Genomic DNA, 14,087 nt, shown 5'->3' with positions numbered 1-14,087 from the left:
CAGCCACAGTTACTCTCTTGTCTCTCTGGACCACTCCTCTGACACTTCTCTACCTGCAGACCAAGCTACCATCTGAGGATGCGGGCTCTTGTCACACTTGCTTTTATTTTAAAATCAAAATAATGAACATGTGAATCGTGTAAATAATGCAGAAGAGCTTGTCACAAAGCAGCTCACCCTGCCCGTCCCCACAAAGGCAGTCCCTTTGAATTCTCAAGGCCAGGCCACAGCAGTGATGCAAAGGCACAGAGATCCCTGCCCTCCCAGGCTCTGTGAGGGCGACAGGCATGACATCATGTCTGGTGAGAGGAGGGCTGAGAGGACAACTAAGGCCGAGTGAGGAAGCCAGACAGTGATAGAGGGAAGTGACCTGAGGCGGGGGGTCCTGGAGGCTTCTCTGAGGTGATACTTGTGTGGATGCCTGGATGAACAGAAGGAGTGAGCTGCATCCATATCCGTCTTGCTAATGGTGTTCCCCCTTATTTCTGGACATAGCAACTGTAGCCATTTTTTTTTTGCTTGACCTCCTGCTAGAGTAGATGTGAATTGATTGACTTTAGCCCCCTTCCCTCTGCCATCTGCCTTTGTGCTTTGAAGTGTCACACCTGTACACCCAGCCCTTCTCCTTGGGACATCTCTCTGGAAGATGAGGATTTTCCCCACTACTGTCATCCCTTTATTTCCACACACACACACACACACACACACACACATACACACACACACACAACCTCTAACAGGCTCTTCTTATGATTTTTAGCTTCTGTCTGCCGCTAAATTTTTCCAGCTGGAGGCCTTGCAGCGACACTGTGAGATTATCTGCGCAAAGAGCATTAATACTGACAACTGTGTGGATATTTACAATCACGCCAAGGTAATCAGTCCCACCCTGGCTGCGCGGAGCATGCGCCATGCACCGAAGCAGCTCAGGCTTCCCCCTGCACAGACCCAGAGTCGGGGCAGAGAGCTGATGCTGGCCTGCCCACTGAGGGCCGAGCTGCCTGCATTCCTCCCCGCTTAGCCTCCTGCTCTAGAAATGTGCCCTTCCCTTCATCTCGCCCCTCCGGAATACAACAGAAGCAGGAACTCGGAAGTTTCAAAAACTGAGTTGTTTCTCAAATGGTAACATGCACGCAAATCACATTGCAGACCCTGACTCAGCAGGCTCTGGGTGGGCCCTGGGTTCTGCATCCCTAACAAGCTCTCAGGTGAAGCCTCTGCTGCTGATCTAAGCCCCACCTTGAGAGCAAGGTGCTGGAATAGTGGTTCTCAAAGTGTGTTCCCCAATCCAGAAACGTCAGCATCTCCAGGGAACTTGTTAGAAATGTATATTCTAGAGCCCCGTCCCAGACCTACTGAATCAGAAACTCCAGGGATGAGGCCCACCATCTATGGCTTTGCAAGCCCTCCAGGCAACTCTGAGTACATGTGGTGAGCACTGCTGTTCTAGAACTGGGTTCCCGGCACTGGCTGTACAGTAGAATCACCTGGGCACTCACTTAACCTCCGTATGCCCGGGACCTATCAAAGATTAATTAAATCTGCCTCTGGGGGTGGAGCCTGGGAAGATGTATTTTCCAGATCTTCCCAGGTGATTTCAGAGATGGCCAAGATTGAGAACAGGTTAGCAGCCTTGGAGACGCCCAAGGGGATCTTCTGGTCAGGTGGACCCAGCACCTAATCAGAATCACCTGGGGTAGAGTTCTGGTTCTTTAGCTTCCTACTCCCAGTGGTCTCTGCGATGGGGCTCAGGAATCTGTATTTTTTTTTTAAGATTTTATTTATTTTAGAGTGAGAGAGCTCAGGGCAGTGGAGGGACAAGGAGTGAGAATCTGAAGCAGATTCAGAGATGAGTGTGGGACCTGAGGTGGGGCTCCATCTCACCACCAAGAGATCATGACCCGAGTTGAAATCAAAAGTCAGATACTTAAATCGACTGAGCCACTCAGATGCCCCAGGAACCTGTATTTTTCACAGGCTCCTAGGGTCACTGTTGTGATGTCAGCCCTAAGGCCAGTCTTAACTCCAGTTTTGGGGAACCTACTGATCTCATCCGATTCATTTCACCTGTGGGGATACTGAGACTGACAGAATTCAAATACTCTGTCTAGGTGCCACTTGATTTTGTTCCACACGCCCAGGACAGGCAGATTAGCATTTGCTAAGAAGAAAGCATGAAATGAATTGAGATCAGGAATTAAAACAAAAAAGTCATCTTGTGTGCAACTGGAGCCCAGGCAGGACACATCTCCCATGTCCACAGCACTGTAGAGTGACAATGGAGGGGGACTACACGCTCGTTGCTCATTGTGAAAATTCAGGCTGCCTTTGAGATGTTTTCTGCCTCCCACCAACACTCAACAGCCATTCTTAGACACCTGTGCTAACAGACTTGTCACACATTTTTTAACCCTCACTGCAACCCTCTTAGGTAAACACTGTCATAAAAGGAAACTGAGGCACAGAGAAGTGAAGTGACTTACTTAAGATCACACAGCTATCATGGAGTTTTTTTATTGTAGTAAATACCCATAACATGAAATTTACCACTTTAACAATTTCTTTTTTTTTAAGATTTTATTTATTTATTCGTGAGAGACACAGAGAAAGAGGCAGAGACATAGAGGGAGACGCAGGCTCCCTGCGGGGAGCCCGATGCGGGACTCGATCCCAGGACCTAGAATCATGACCTGAGCCGAAGGCAGATGCTCAACCGCTGAGCTCCCCAGGTGTCCCTAACCATTTTTAAGTGTACATTTCAGGTACATGAAGCACATTCACATTGCTGTGCAACTATCACCAGCATCCAATCTCCAGAACTATTCATCTTCCCAAACTGAAACTCTGTGCCTACAAAACACTAACTCCGCATCTCCCTCTCCTCTTGGTCCCTGAAACCACCACTTAACCTTCTGTCTCTCGGAACCTTATGTAAGTGGAATCATAGAGTATTTGCCCTTTGTGACTGGCTTATTGCCATCAGCACAGCGCCCTCAGGGTTCATCCACGCTGTAGCCCGTGTCAGAATTTCATTTCTCTTTAAAGTTAAATAATATTTTATTGTACAGGGAGACCACACTAGGTTTATCCCTTCACCCATCAGTGGACACTTAAGTGGCATCCACCCTTTGGAGACAAAGTCTCTGCTTTAGTTCTTTGGGGTTTATACCCAGAAGTGTAAACCTAGATTTGGCTTACTCCGAAGCACAGATTCTTTTTTTTTCTTTTAAGATTTTGTTTTATTTATGAGAGACAGAGAGAGAGGCAGAGACACAGGCAGAGGGAGAAGCAGGTTTCCTGCAGGGAGCCAGACACAGGACTGGATCCCAGGACCCCGGATTCATGACCTGAGCCAAAGGCAGACGCTCAACCACTGAGCCACCCAGGCATTCCCTGAAACACAAATTCTTAACCCTGTGTTTACTGTCTGGCCTAATAAATGTTTTGAAATAGGTGCAATAATTGCTAATCCACAGAAAAGATCTGCTTGGTCATCAGTAAATCAACAACTACAGGCTACTTCCTATATGTACACAGACACACTAGGTATTTTGGTTACCTGGGGTTTTTACCAAAATCTGTTTTCTCAGAAACTCCTAACTCTGGGAAACGAACTAGGGGTGGTGGAAGGGGAGGTGGGTGGGGGCTGGGGGTGACTGGGTGACGGGCACTGAGGAGGGCACTTGATGGGATGAGCACTGGGTGTTATTCTATATGTTGGCAAATTGAACACCAATAAAAAATAAATTTATAAATAAAAATATGTTTTCTCAGGACACAGCACATTTTTTTAAAAAAAATCTTAAACTGATGACTTTGCAGGAAAGCAAAGTATCTCTGCCCAAGAAGAGAGCCTGATTATTAGTCTTGTGGTCCTTCCCCTCCTCTGACCATGGACCCTCAAAGTGCCCTGTGAACCTGGTATCCACAAGTGGACTTGCCTTGGCCTGTCATCTGGACAATATTCCATTTTAATCCCTCCAGCCTCCCTGACAGGCGGCCTCCATAGCTCTCATATTTAATAATGCAGCCTGATGCAGTGTGAGCCCAGGCTGGGAATACATTTGTGCTATGGGCTTGGAATACCTACGGCAGGGAACTACCTCTTTTGTGTGTGTACCTTTGCAGCCAGAGCTTTGCCTTTTATAGACACCAGCTTCTGCCACAGCCTCCCGGGCCTCATCCTGGTGTGTTTCCAATGCACAAGTCTGCCCTTCATGATATTTGCATCAAGGTCAGGGCAAAGCTGGCCAGCCCCTGCCCTAGCTATACACTGCGTCCCCTGTGCTCTGGATGCTGCAACACCACTAATGGTCACATGCCATGCGGGTTCTATTCCTGGCAGATTGTACTACAAGTTGAGACTAGTTTAGTAAAAGATGGAAAAGAAAGAAACCTAGTCTTGGTTTGGAACCTCAGGAAACACAGGTGTTTACATGCTAATAACAATGCTCCAAATGTTAACAAGCTTTTGGCATCATTACCTCTATACTGCATCTAATTGTTTGAGACAGCTGTGGATGTGGAATTTTATAGAGATGAGAAGCCCATCCCATAAGTGCATGGCTTAGCCATCTTTTTTTTTTTTCCTGGCAAAACCATCCCAATTTATTCAGTCATGAAAAAGGGACCCTGATGGGGCTCCTGAGTGGCTCAGCTGGTTAAGTGTCTGCCCTTGGCTCAGGTCATGATCATGGGGTCCTGGGATTGAGCCCTGCATCGGGCTCCCTGCTCATTGGGAGGTCTGCTTCTCCCTCTCCTCCCCACTCATACTCTCACTATCACTGTCACTCACTCTCTCTCTCAAATAAATGAATAAAATCTTAAAAAAAAAAAAAAAAAAGAGGGGCCCAGGGAGCCCTGGAGCTTCTGATGGCTCTTTCAGGGTATCAAAAAGAAGGCTGGTTCTTGGAATTGAATCGAAGCTAATGCAGCAAGCTCAACAGTGCACTGTGCTAGAAAAAACACAGGTTTTAAAAAAAAAAAAAAAAAACACAGGTTTGGAAACCAGGGGATTCGTTCATTAGTGTTTATTGAGCATACACTGTATTCATTAGAGAAACTATATTCATCAGAATATCATAAGAAATTAGTAAGATACAATCTCTGCCCTTGAAAAAGTATACTCTAAGGACAGAGGTCAGCAAACTTTTTCTGTGGAAGGCCAGGTAAATGTTTATACCATTGATGTTGTACCTCCTCAACTTTGCTGCAGTAATGCAAAAGCAGTTGTAGATGATATATAAATGATGGATGGGTTGTATTCTAATAAAACTTTATTTACAAAAGCAGGTAGTGGGCCATATTTTGCCTACAGGCCTGCAGTTTGTCAACCATTGGTCTAGGAGATGAGAGTTTCCACCCTAGTTCTGTCATTAATTATATTTTATATATAATATATGTAAGATATCATATCTAATAGTAACATAGTCATTATTGAATAAATATAACCAAATAGAAATATAGGTATTTATTGTGTTCTTTGTCCTCCACATATACTACCTAGTGATGAGTGACATTCATGTACAAAGCAAGTGGCCAGGGGTGGGAAAGGGGGGTGCTCTCCGGGCCCACAGAATCAAAGATAGGCAACTCTGAGCCTCAGTTTTCCCACCTGTACAGTGAGGGCCTGTACTCTGTGACTCTAAGAGCAGGGTTCATGTTGAAAGAATGAAAGCATTCCTAAGATCTCTCCCAGCTCCAGGATGTGAACGATGGGTGGTAACGAGCCCTCTACCCTGATAAATCTCACCACATCTTCTGGGTCTCTCAGAGACCACTTAATTACCTAGTGCATCTGCGTCCTATATGTGCCAAAGAGCAGGGTACCCTCTGGTTCACTCCTTTCATTTTGTAGCTGGGGAAACTGAGGCACAGAAAAGTGATTTGACTTGCGCAAGGTTGCACACGGTTTTTATGCATATAGTTGCTGTTGGCTCAGTGAACTAGCACATGGCATCAGTGAATTCATGGTTACAGGCCTGATCCTTCTAAGGGCCAGTTAGCTGGTCTAGGTTCTTTTTTTTTTTTTTTAGATTTATTTTTATTTATTTGAGAGACAGAGTGGAGGTAAAGGCAGAGGGAGAGAATCTTCAAGCAGACTCCCCACTGAGTGCAGAGCCTGATGCAGGGCTTGATCCCATGGCTCTGAGATCATGACCTTAGCTCAAACCAAGAGTTGGACACTCAACAAACTGAGCCATCCAGGTGCCCCGGGCTAGGTTCTATAGATACAGTTATTTCCCTTTATCCCAGCCTGGTCACCTGCTTTGTCCATGTGGGTCACTGTTTACCAGTTGGTGAGAAGGAGAGTGATAATTATAAATAGTTTACATTTACAATGACAACTAGCATTGAGTGAGTACTGACTACAGTGGACCATTGCTCTGACACTCCATGCATTATCTCATTTAATCTCAACAACAGACTGTCAAGTAGTTTTTTGTTTTTGTTTTTGTTTTTTAAGATTTATCCATTTATTTGAGAGAGAAGAGGAGGAGGGGCAGAGGGAGAGCGAAAATCTCAAAGGAGGCTCTGCATTGAACATGGAGCCAGATGCAGGGCTCGATCTCACAACCCCAAGATCATGCCCTGAGCTGAAATCAAAAGTCGAATGCTCAACCAACAGCCACTCAGGTGCCCCTTAGGTATTTTCATCATCCCCATTTTATGAATAGGAATTTCGAGGCAAAGAGGGTTTATATACTTGCCCAACAGCTAGTGGCTAAAGTCATAAATCTGGGGGGGGATCCCAGAGACTGTCCTTTACCTGCCTTCCTTAAATATGACAAATGACAGAATCATGCCATAAATCATCCCAACAAGTCTGAGATGCAGATGTCCTCATTCTCATGTTGAGATGATGAACCTAAAGCTGGAGGTGAAATTACCCCAGTCCTGGTCATGTATTCAGAAGGTGGTGAAGCTGCCACTTGAATCCAAACCTTCCAGCTCATTCCACTGTAACCTTATTGGCTCTGCCTCATTATCATTCTACTGCACCCCCCCCCACACACACACACACCTTACAAGTTAAAGTGCATCTCTAGTTTAAAGGACAGGATATTAAGGATGATTCAGCATTTCGATAATTTAGATAATTCAGCATCTAAATAAAGCAGCAGGTGTCATCTCAGGGAGTACTTAACTTCTGAGCATCCACTTCATGCCAACAGAGAGGCTTAAAAAGCTTTGGAAACTGGAGAAAAGGTCTGAAGACAGCCGACCCACACATCCACATTGACTTCTGTGCCTCAAGCATGAGTTCCTCCACCAGGCTCACTCATGAGGCTAAATACCTATCCTCTGGCTAATGGTGTCAGGCTGGAGGCAGAGCCTTGGTGGTTAAGCACAAAGCCCCAAGGACTTGAATTACCAGGGTTCCATTCCTGGTTCTGCCCTTGACACACTGTGTGGTTGTTTTGTATGTTACCGTCTTGTCTGTTTTCTCATCTATAAATTGGAGCTGCTAATATGCCTGCCTCCAGGAAACTTAAAGATTCAATGAGATGATGCATGTCAAGTGCCTAGAAGGTGCCTGGCACATTGGAAGCTCTCAGTAAATGTTCACTGTTAGCCCATTAGTCTGTTGGTTAACTGTTCGCTCATACATTCAACAAATTCTAAGTGTCTGCCATCTGCCAAGCCCTCTGCCTGGCCCTTGAGCTAGGGCAGCAAACCCTTCCCCACTGGTTTAGTCTGTGAGGAACCCCGTCTCTAGATAGGTTTCTCAACCACAGCATTGACAGCTTGTGCCGCAGGATTCTCTGCTGTGGGGAGAGGCTGTCCTGTGCATCGTGGGAGGTTCAGCAGCAGCATCGCTGGCTTCCACCCATTAGATGCCAGTGGTGCACATCACTGCCGCCACCCAGTTGTGACAACCAAACTGCCTTCAGGCTTTTCCAAATGTCACCTGGGAGGCAAAAATTGCCCCCGGTTGAGACACCACTGCCCTAAACACAGGGAGTGGGTAGTCAGTGCCCACCCGGGATTGCTGTGAGAGTCAAATGGGTTAATACTCAAAGAGCTTAGAGCTGTGTCTGCAACTCCATTCATGTGACAGCTTCAGTACAACAAAGAAACACAAAGCCCAGAGGTTAAAACAGTAAGCCCTTCTTCAGCACATGAGTCGACGAGACAGCTGGAAGTTCCCTCTGGTCTCCACGGGCCTTGCTTCTGAAGTCAGCTGGCTGGTCAGCTGTGCTTGGGTTTGTTGACCCTGGCTGGGCTCTGTCACTGTCTCCTCTCAGTTTCCTGGAGCCACTAACCCTCCAAGCAGGCTCGGGCTTGTTCCCATGGCAGAGATGGGGCCCTGGGCCAGAGTGCCAAGTACCACGTGGCCACCTGAAGCTAGCTCAGGATCGGCAACTTTAACTTCTGCCACATGCCGTTGGCCTGAGCTACTCACAAGGCCAAGCAGTGGAGAAATGGACTCCAGCGCTGTGGGGGAATGCAGCAGAGGGTAGAGAATCAGGGCCATCTTTGTACTCGACCTACCGTAGTGGGTATTCGCCATTCCTAGGCATGCAGGCAGTCGGGTGCATTTCACAAACATAATCTCCTGCTTCCTGTCGTTCTCCACAGTTTCTTGGAGTCACAGAGCTCTCAGCATATTGTGAAGGCTACTTCCTCAAAAACATGATGGTCCTCATCGAAAACGAAGCATTCAAGCAGCTCCTCTATGACAAAAATGGTGAAGGGACGGGCCAGGATGTGCTCCAGGACTTACAGAGGACGTTGGCCATCAGGATTCAGTCCATCCACTTGTCATCTTCCAAAGGTTCTGTTGTATGAAACGTTGAGGACAGGGAATGGTCCCCAAGGACTTCCCAGTTCTGCTGCTGCATTGGCTTCACACAAACACATACAGAGTTCACCTGGCGTCTGTTTTTGGCTAGGCCAAGGAGCTGTCTCTACTGCCTCAGCTTCTCTTGAATAAGCAATTTCAGCTCCCATGTGTTCCTGTTGAAAAACAAAGGACATTCCACTGGTCTGCAGATCAGATTGTGGCGGGGTCCAGAGCTTGAAGGCCAACATGGGGCAGCCAAGCCAAGCTCATCCGAAAGCACCCCTGGAGCAGTTGAACACCCATCGCCGGGACCACAGTCAAATGGATGAGTTGAGGACTAAAGGTCTTTCTGGTTGCAGGTTGACAGTTGGAGAACTTAACTCATCTGACCCTGAAGAGCGTTGTGTTTTCACTAAGGACCTTCGTCACTGCAGTTCAGGGAGAGTCAACCATGGTAGCAAATTCATGAGACCGTTACCAATAACGAAGAAAAAATTTGGCAAATTTTTAGGGGTGGGAACTTTTTAAAGTGTTCATAACAAAACAAAAACAGGGCAGCCTTGTAGTTTAAAATCTATTTCTAAAAGCTTAACAGTTCATTTTCAATTGAATTGTGTTTAGGGATCTGTGTTTTCAGTTTTGTTGTTTTTTCTAAAAAAAAAAACAGTAAGTTGCAGGTCTATACTGTATAAACATGCATCTGACAAAATATTGCTGACATTCTATACAAGGTAAAATAATAATCTTGCCTTAGTGATCATGGTTACACAAAAGAGGTGCACTGCCAATAATTATCTCTAACTCGATAGTTGAAAACAACGTGCATGCTAAATCGTGATTTCGGGGTGAGAATAAAACACCCCCACATATCAAAACATGCATTTGCATGGGCCCAAACCAGTGAAATGTTATGTTTGTGCTTCATTTTTGCCAAGGTAAAAATGTTCCATCACTTCTTGCTAAAAATCCATTTGGTGAAAACTATAAACATATTCCTTTCCTCTAGCAATGATTCTGGGATGCTTTTGCAGAAATGTGTTCATAGGTGATGCTGATGGGGGGTGGGGAGGGCGCACGTCAGAGAATTTACTATTAATCCCAAAGTTTTCTCTGTATTCTCAGAAGATGTTAATAGTTTGCTACTAGCCAGAGAATATGACTATGTTAGATTATTTTTAAAGATGAAACATGTATGATAGGCAGGATTCTTTCTGTATTCTGAGAGTGTACAGTATAGGGTTATCTATAATGAAAGTTTATATCGACAGGGTTCCGTTTGCTCTGCCATATATTATAAGCAAAAGAGATCAGTGAAGTGCCACAATATTCCAAGTAATTTTTGAGTTGCTGCCTTTTTTTTTTCCTTGTCCTTTAATTTGAAACCTAGCTAGAAACGAGAATGACTTTTACCCTTTGGGGTTGGCCAAGTTTCATCGGTAAACCTCCTTCCTAGCATGCCTGTGGGAAGTTGTGCACAGACCCTAGACTCTAGCGGAGCTGCTGTCATCCATTGTACTTGCTCCCTGAGCCACTGTCCAGAAGACTAAGGCCAAGTTACATGCGTGTGACCCACGTCTGCCTACAACATTGGCCCTTAGGTGATTTGGATACACGAGGCCTCTCTTCTCCATGGTCATTTGCAAACCTCCCAGGCCGTCTCATCAGATGAAGAAGCAGAGGGGAAAAACTGTCTGCAGAGGAGGCCGAGTTCCAGATACACAGTCCATGTGGGCATCACCGCTGCCTCCCACCTCCTCTGTGTCCTCAGAAACGCTGTGTGACGCTCCCTTAACAATGACGGACTTCCCTGTGAATGTCTCTTACGCTAGTTTGGGGCCTCTGCCCTTTGATTTGTACAGTGGCAACTCCCAACAGGCTTCTGTTATGGTTTGTGTGCTTCCTCTGTCATTAAATGATTTTCCCAAGCCGTGCATCCTTTGTATGATACGGGTGAGCTTTTTACCTGACAGGTGAAGCCTGAGAACTTCATCCAGTTGAAAGATTGGACGAGGTGGCCCCGCAGAAAAAGTCGAGGGAAATGAAGACACCAGGTGAGAGATAGGTGCTCATGTCGTTGGCAGTGAACCGCCACCTGTCGGCTCTGTCTACTGGAGGTTGGCTGGGCAAGCAGGCTCCAGGCCCCCAGGTCTGGCCTCTGCGTGCTGCCACCCTGGCCACTGACCTAATGCAACTAATCCACCTCCAGAGGGTGTAGTTCTGGCTGTCATTGGTGCACCTTGATGAAGCTTTTTTCGGGGTGGGAAGATGGAGGAAAATAAGTTCTACCCACATGGCATGTCCCCCACCACCATTCTGAAGTGGGGACACAAGGGTACAAGCAGCTCTCTTCTTGGGTATCATCATCACTGAGGTCAAAACCGAGGCCCCACCTGGTCCGCTCCGGCCCAGCCCGGGTCTGGGTGGAGACTGATACCCCTGACTCATCCACAAGGCCTAAAGGAAGCCAGCATGCCCCAGAAGGTAAACAGCTGACCTCACCAGCCCCTCTGCCCTGCTTAGCACGCAAGCTCTGTTTCTTTAAGAAACAACTGAAGCATCTGAGTGCTGGGGGCCAGAACTCTGAGTCAGTCCTGAAGAACAGAAGGTCGATTTATTTTTGACTGTGCATCACCCTCTGTGTGGCCTCGGGGCGAGTACACCATTTGATTTATTCCTTTTGCAAAGATAAAGTGTTAGGCTACCGCATTTGCCTTTTACTTGTCTGGTGGGCAGCTTTGTCATTCCATCCTTCATGAAGCCTGCAGCTTCTGAGGCCCTTAGCATCTCGGGGGCAGAGGGTGAGCCCACCTGCCTGCCCCAAAGCTCCCTCCACGCACCCCTTCCGCTGCCAGGAGGAACCAGAGGGAGGAGGAACCAGCTGAGGCGGCGGCTGCCCCCAGGACACACACGTGCAATTGTCTCGTAGGTACCATATTTCAGCATTAGCCACACTTCCCAAAAGGAGACTCCCACCCAAAATGAGGATCAAGGTGTGAGCTCCCATCACGGGAGGCAGAAGCTGTAAGACAGTGTTAGCCACCCTCAGGGTCCCATTGGATGGAGGGGCTGCAGAGATCTCCGCCCCTGACATACTTTAGTTCTGACATGCTTTAGTTCTGTAATTCCGTTTCTGGAGCTCGCATTGCTTTTTCCTGTAGAGCCCCCAGGACAGTGAGTCCACTAGGCATTGTTTCATCCCACCTCGTGTGTTACCTCCAAGTTTCACTAAGCTCAGGCAGCCCGCACGGGTGGGTGGAGAAAGGGGTTTGGATCCCACACAGTGGGTGGAGAAAATCTTTTGTTTCAGTAGTCCTGGGTTCCCTGTCTTCAAATTCCATGCTCAACGCCTCCAGCCCTCGCTTTGCGGGCGCTAGCTGGGGTCACAGATGGATGGGTGCACAAGGGTTCCCATCCTGCCGCTTGTGACTCCCCTTCCAGGCGGCCCTACCAGACAGCCTCCAAGACTCGATCCTGGGCTTCTTGGCTTGAGGGTTCAAGTCAGGGAGATGCCCAGCCATTGCCTGGCTCCAGACTCCAGGCTCCAGGCTCCAGGCTCCAAGTAGGTCTGGAAAGTTGCATATATCAACACCAATACAGCCCCTGACTTGCCCTGAGACATTGTGCAGGTCATTCATAAAATCTAGTGTTTGTTTTTCTCTTTTGAAAAGTTGGCTTTTTTTTTTTTTTTTAAGATTTTTATTTATTCATGAGAGACACAGAGAGAGGCAGAGACACAAGCAGGGGGAGAAGTCCCACAATGTGGGACTTGATCCCAGGATCCTGGGATCATGCCCTGGGCCGAAGGCAGATGTTCAACCTGAAAAGTTGGTTTAAATACAACTAGTTAATAGCATCACTGAGAACATTAAGCAAGGTGTTTATACGACTCACTGTACAGTTAGTAGCAGGGAAAGGCCCTTTCAAACTTGTAAGACTAAGTAAGCAGAGGGCAGGAGAAACTGATGATTTGCACAAGGAAGGGAAGGTTAACAATTTTGCCCTTCATTTCTTTACTATTTTTATTTAAACTCAATTTAGTTAACACATAATGTATTATTAGTTTCAGAGGTACAATTCAGTGATTCATCAGTTGCATTAACACCCAGTACTCATTACAAGTGCCCTCCTCAATGCCTATCACTTGCGCTTCATTTCTAGAACTTTCTATGGCAGCCATTCCCATGGTGGTTTGTGATCTCTAGAGTTGTGCTACTTGCTCCAGGGGATGTGAAGAAATTCCCCCCAAAACAGCTCTATTGCAGTCCTAGTTCCTAGTGTAGTGTCTCACACAAAGTCAGTGATCAAGAAATGTTTAAGTCAATGGAAGCCAAGTTCAACTAGATTTCTATCTTTCATATAAGTACTGTAAATATTTCATATAAAATATTTTCCTATAAATACTAAATGTTAGTACTAAAAATACTCTCACACTATTACTATATTTACTAAATATTGGAGTTGCAGGGATTGGCTCTCCCAAACTCCTCATCTACTCAGGAACATGAGACTCACATTTGTAACTCATATGACATGAGTCCAGGGCCCCACAAATGACCCAGGAGGGACAGACCCATGGGGCTGACTCTCAGTCCAAGGCTGGGGACTGTGGTGAACAGGAGGCAGGTAGCCACAAATCCCCAGAGGAAACAAACACCAAAAGTCACCTCCAGAACATGCCGGGATTTCTGTCTTTCACAAGCCAGCTGTAAGCCCACGTCCTTTCCTGCCACTTGAGTGTGTGGACACTCATCTTCCACCGAGAAATCCCCCTGGTGAAACTTCATGTCCCCTGTGTCCCTCCCAACCTGGCCAGTGCCTTGAGTAAAGCAGCATGTGTCTTGGGACAGAACCATTGGGAAGCTGGTATGGTGCCTATATTTTTCACCCTCTTTAAAAATAACCCAGCAGATTTTAAACTTCCTGCTTGGTAGCAAAAAATAGAACTCGTACTCAGCAATCATGTTGCACATTAGTTTCCATTACTGATGAGGCAGTGGGATGATGAGTGCCCTATGAAAGGACACGCCTCCAAGTTTAGCTCCGAATATGAAAAGACAATCTGTCTGCGTGAATAGGCAATTAAAAGAGATGCCCTGATGGCACTGATGCATTCTTTGGATGTTGCTTTTCAGAGTTAACCTCAGATGAGTTCTGAATTTTAATGCCACCCCAAAACTCTGGGATGAAGAGCTGCCAGGAGAGAATTGGCGGGTGGTAGAAGGAAGGGACTCTGGGCTGGGCACCAGATCCCGCCTCTGGTCCTGTTGCTGCCATCGGCTACTCAGTGACCTTGACCAAG

General features: G+C 46.7%; 1 protein-coding gene across 5 annotated transcripts in view; it reads left to right on the top strand.

Annotated features, from left to right (window-relative positions):
* ABTB3 (ankyrin repeat and BTB domain containing 3) overlaps positions 1–10,713 on the top strand; it is a 309,913-nt gene extending 299,200 nt beyond the window's left edge. For all 5 annotated transcript variants that reach the window (XM_072742516.1, XM_072742513.1, XM_072742514.1 and 2 more), the window contains 2 exons: positions 761–874; positions 8,584–10,713. In XM_072742516.1, coding sequence (XP_072598617.1) covers positions 761–874; positions 8,584–8,793 — 324 coding nt within the window. In that variant the 3' untranslated portion in view covers positions 8,794–10,713. The remainder of the gene's footprint in view (positions 1–760; positions 875–8,583) is intronic.
* The last annotated feature ends 3,374 nt before the right edge of the window (positions 10,714–14,087 follow it).

Source organism: Vulpes vulpes, chromosome 16, assembly GCF_048418805.1.
Source record: "Vulpes vulpes isolate BD-2025 chromosome 16, VulVul3, whole genome shotgun sequence".
NCBI lineage: Eukaryota > Metazoa > Chordata > Mammalia > Carnivora > Canidae > Vulpes > Vulpes vulpes.
The sequence above is the reverse complement of the archived record's forward strand: the minus strand, read 5'-3'. Positions and strand labels throughout refer to the sequence as shown.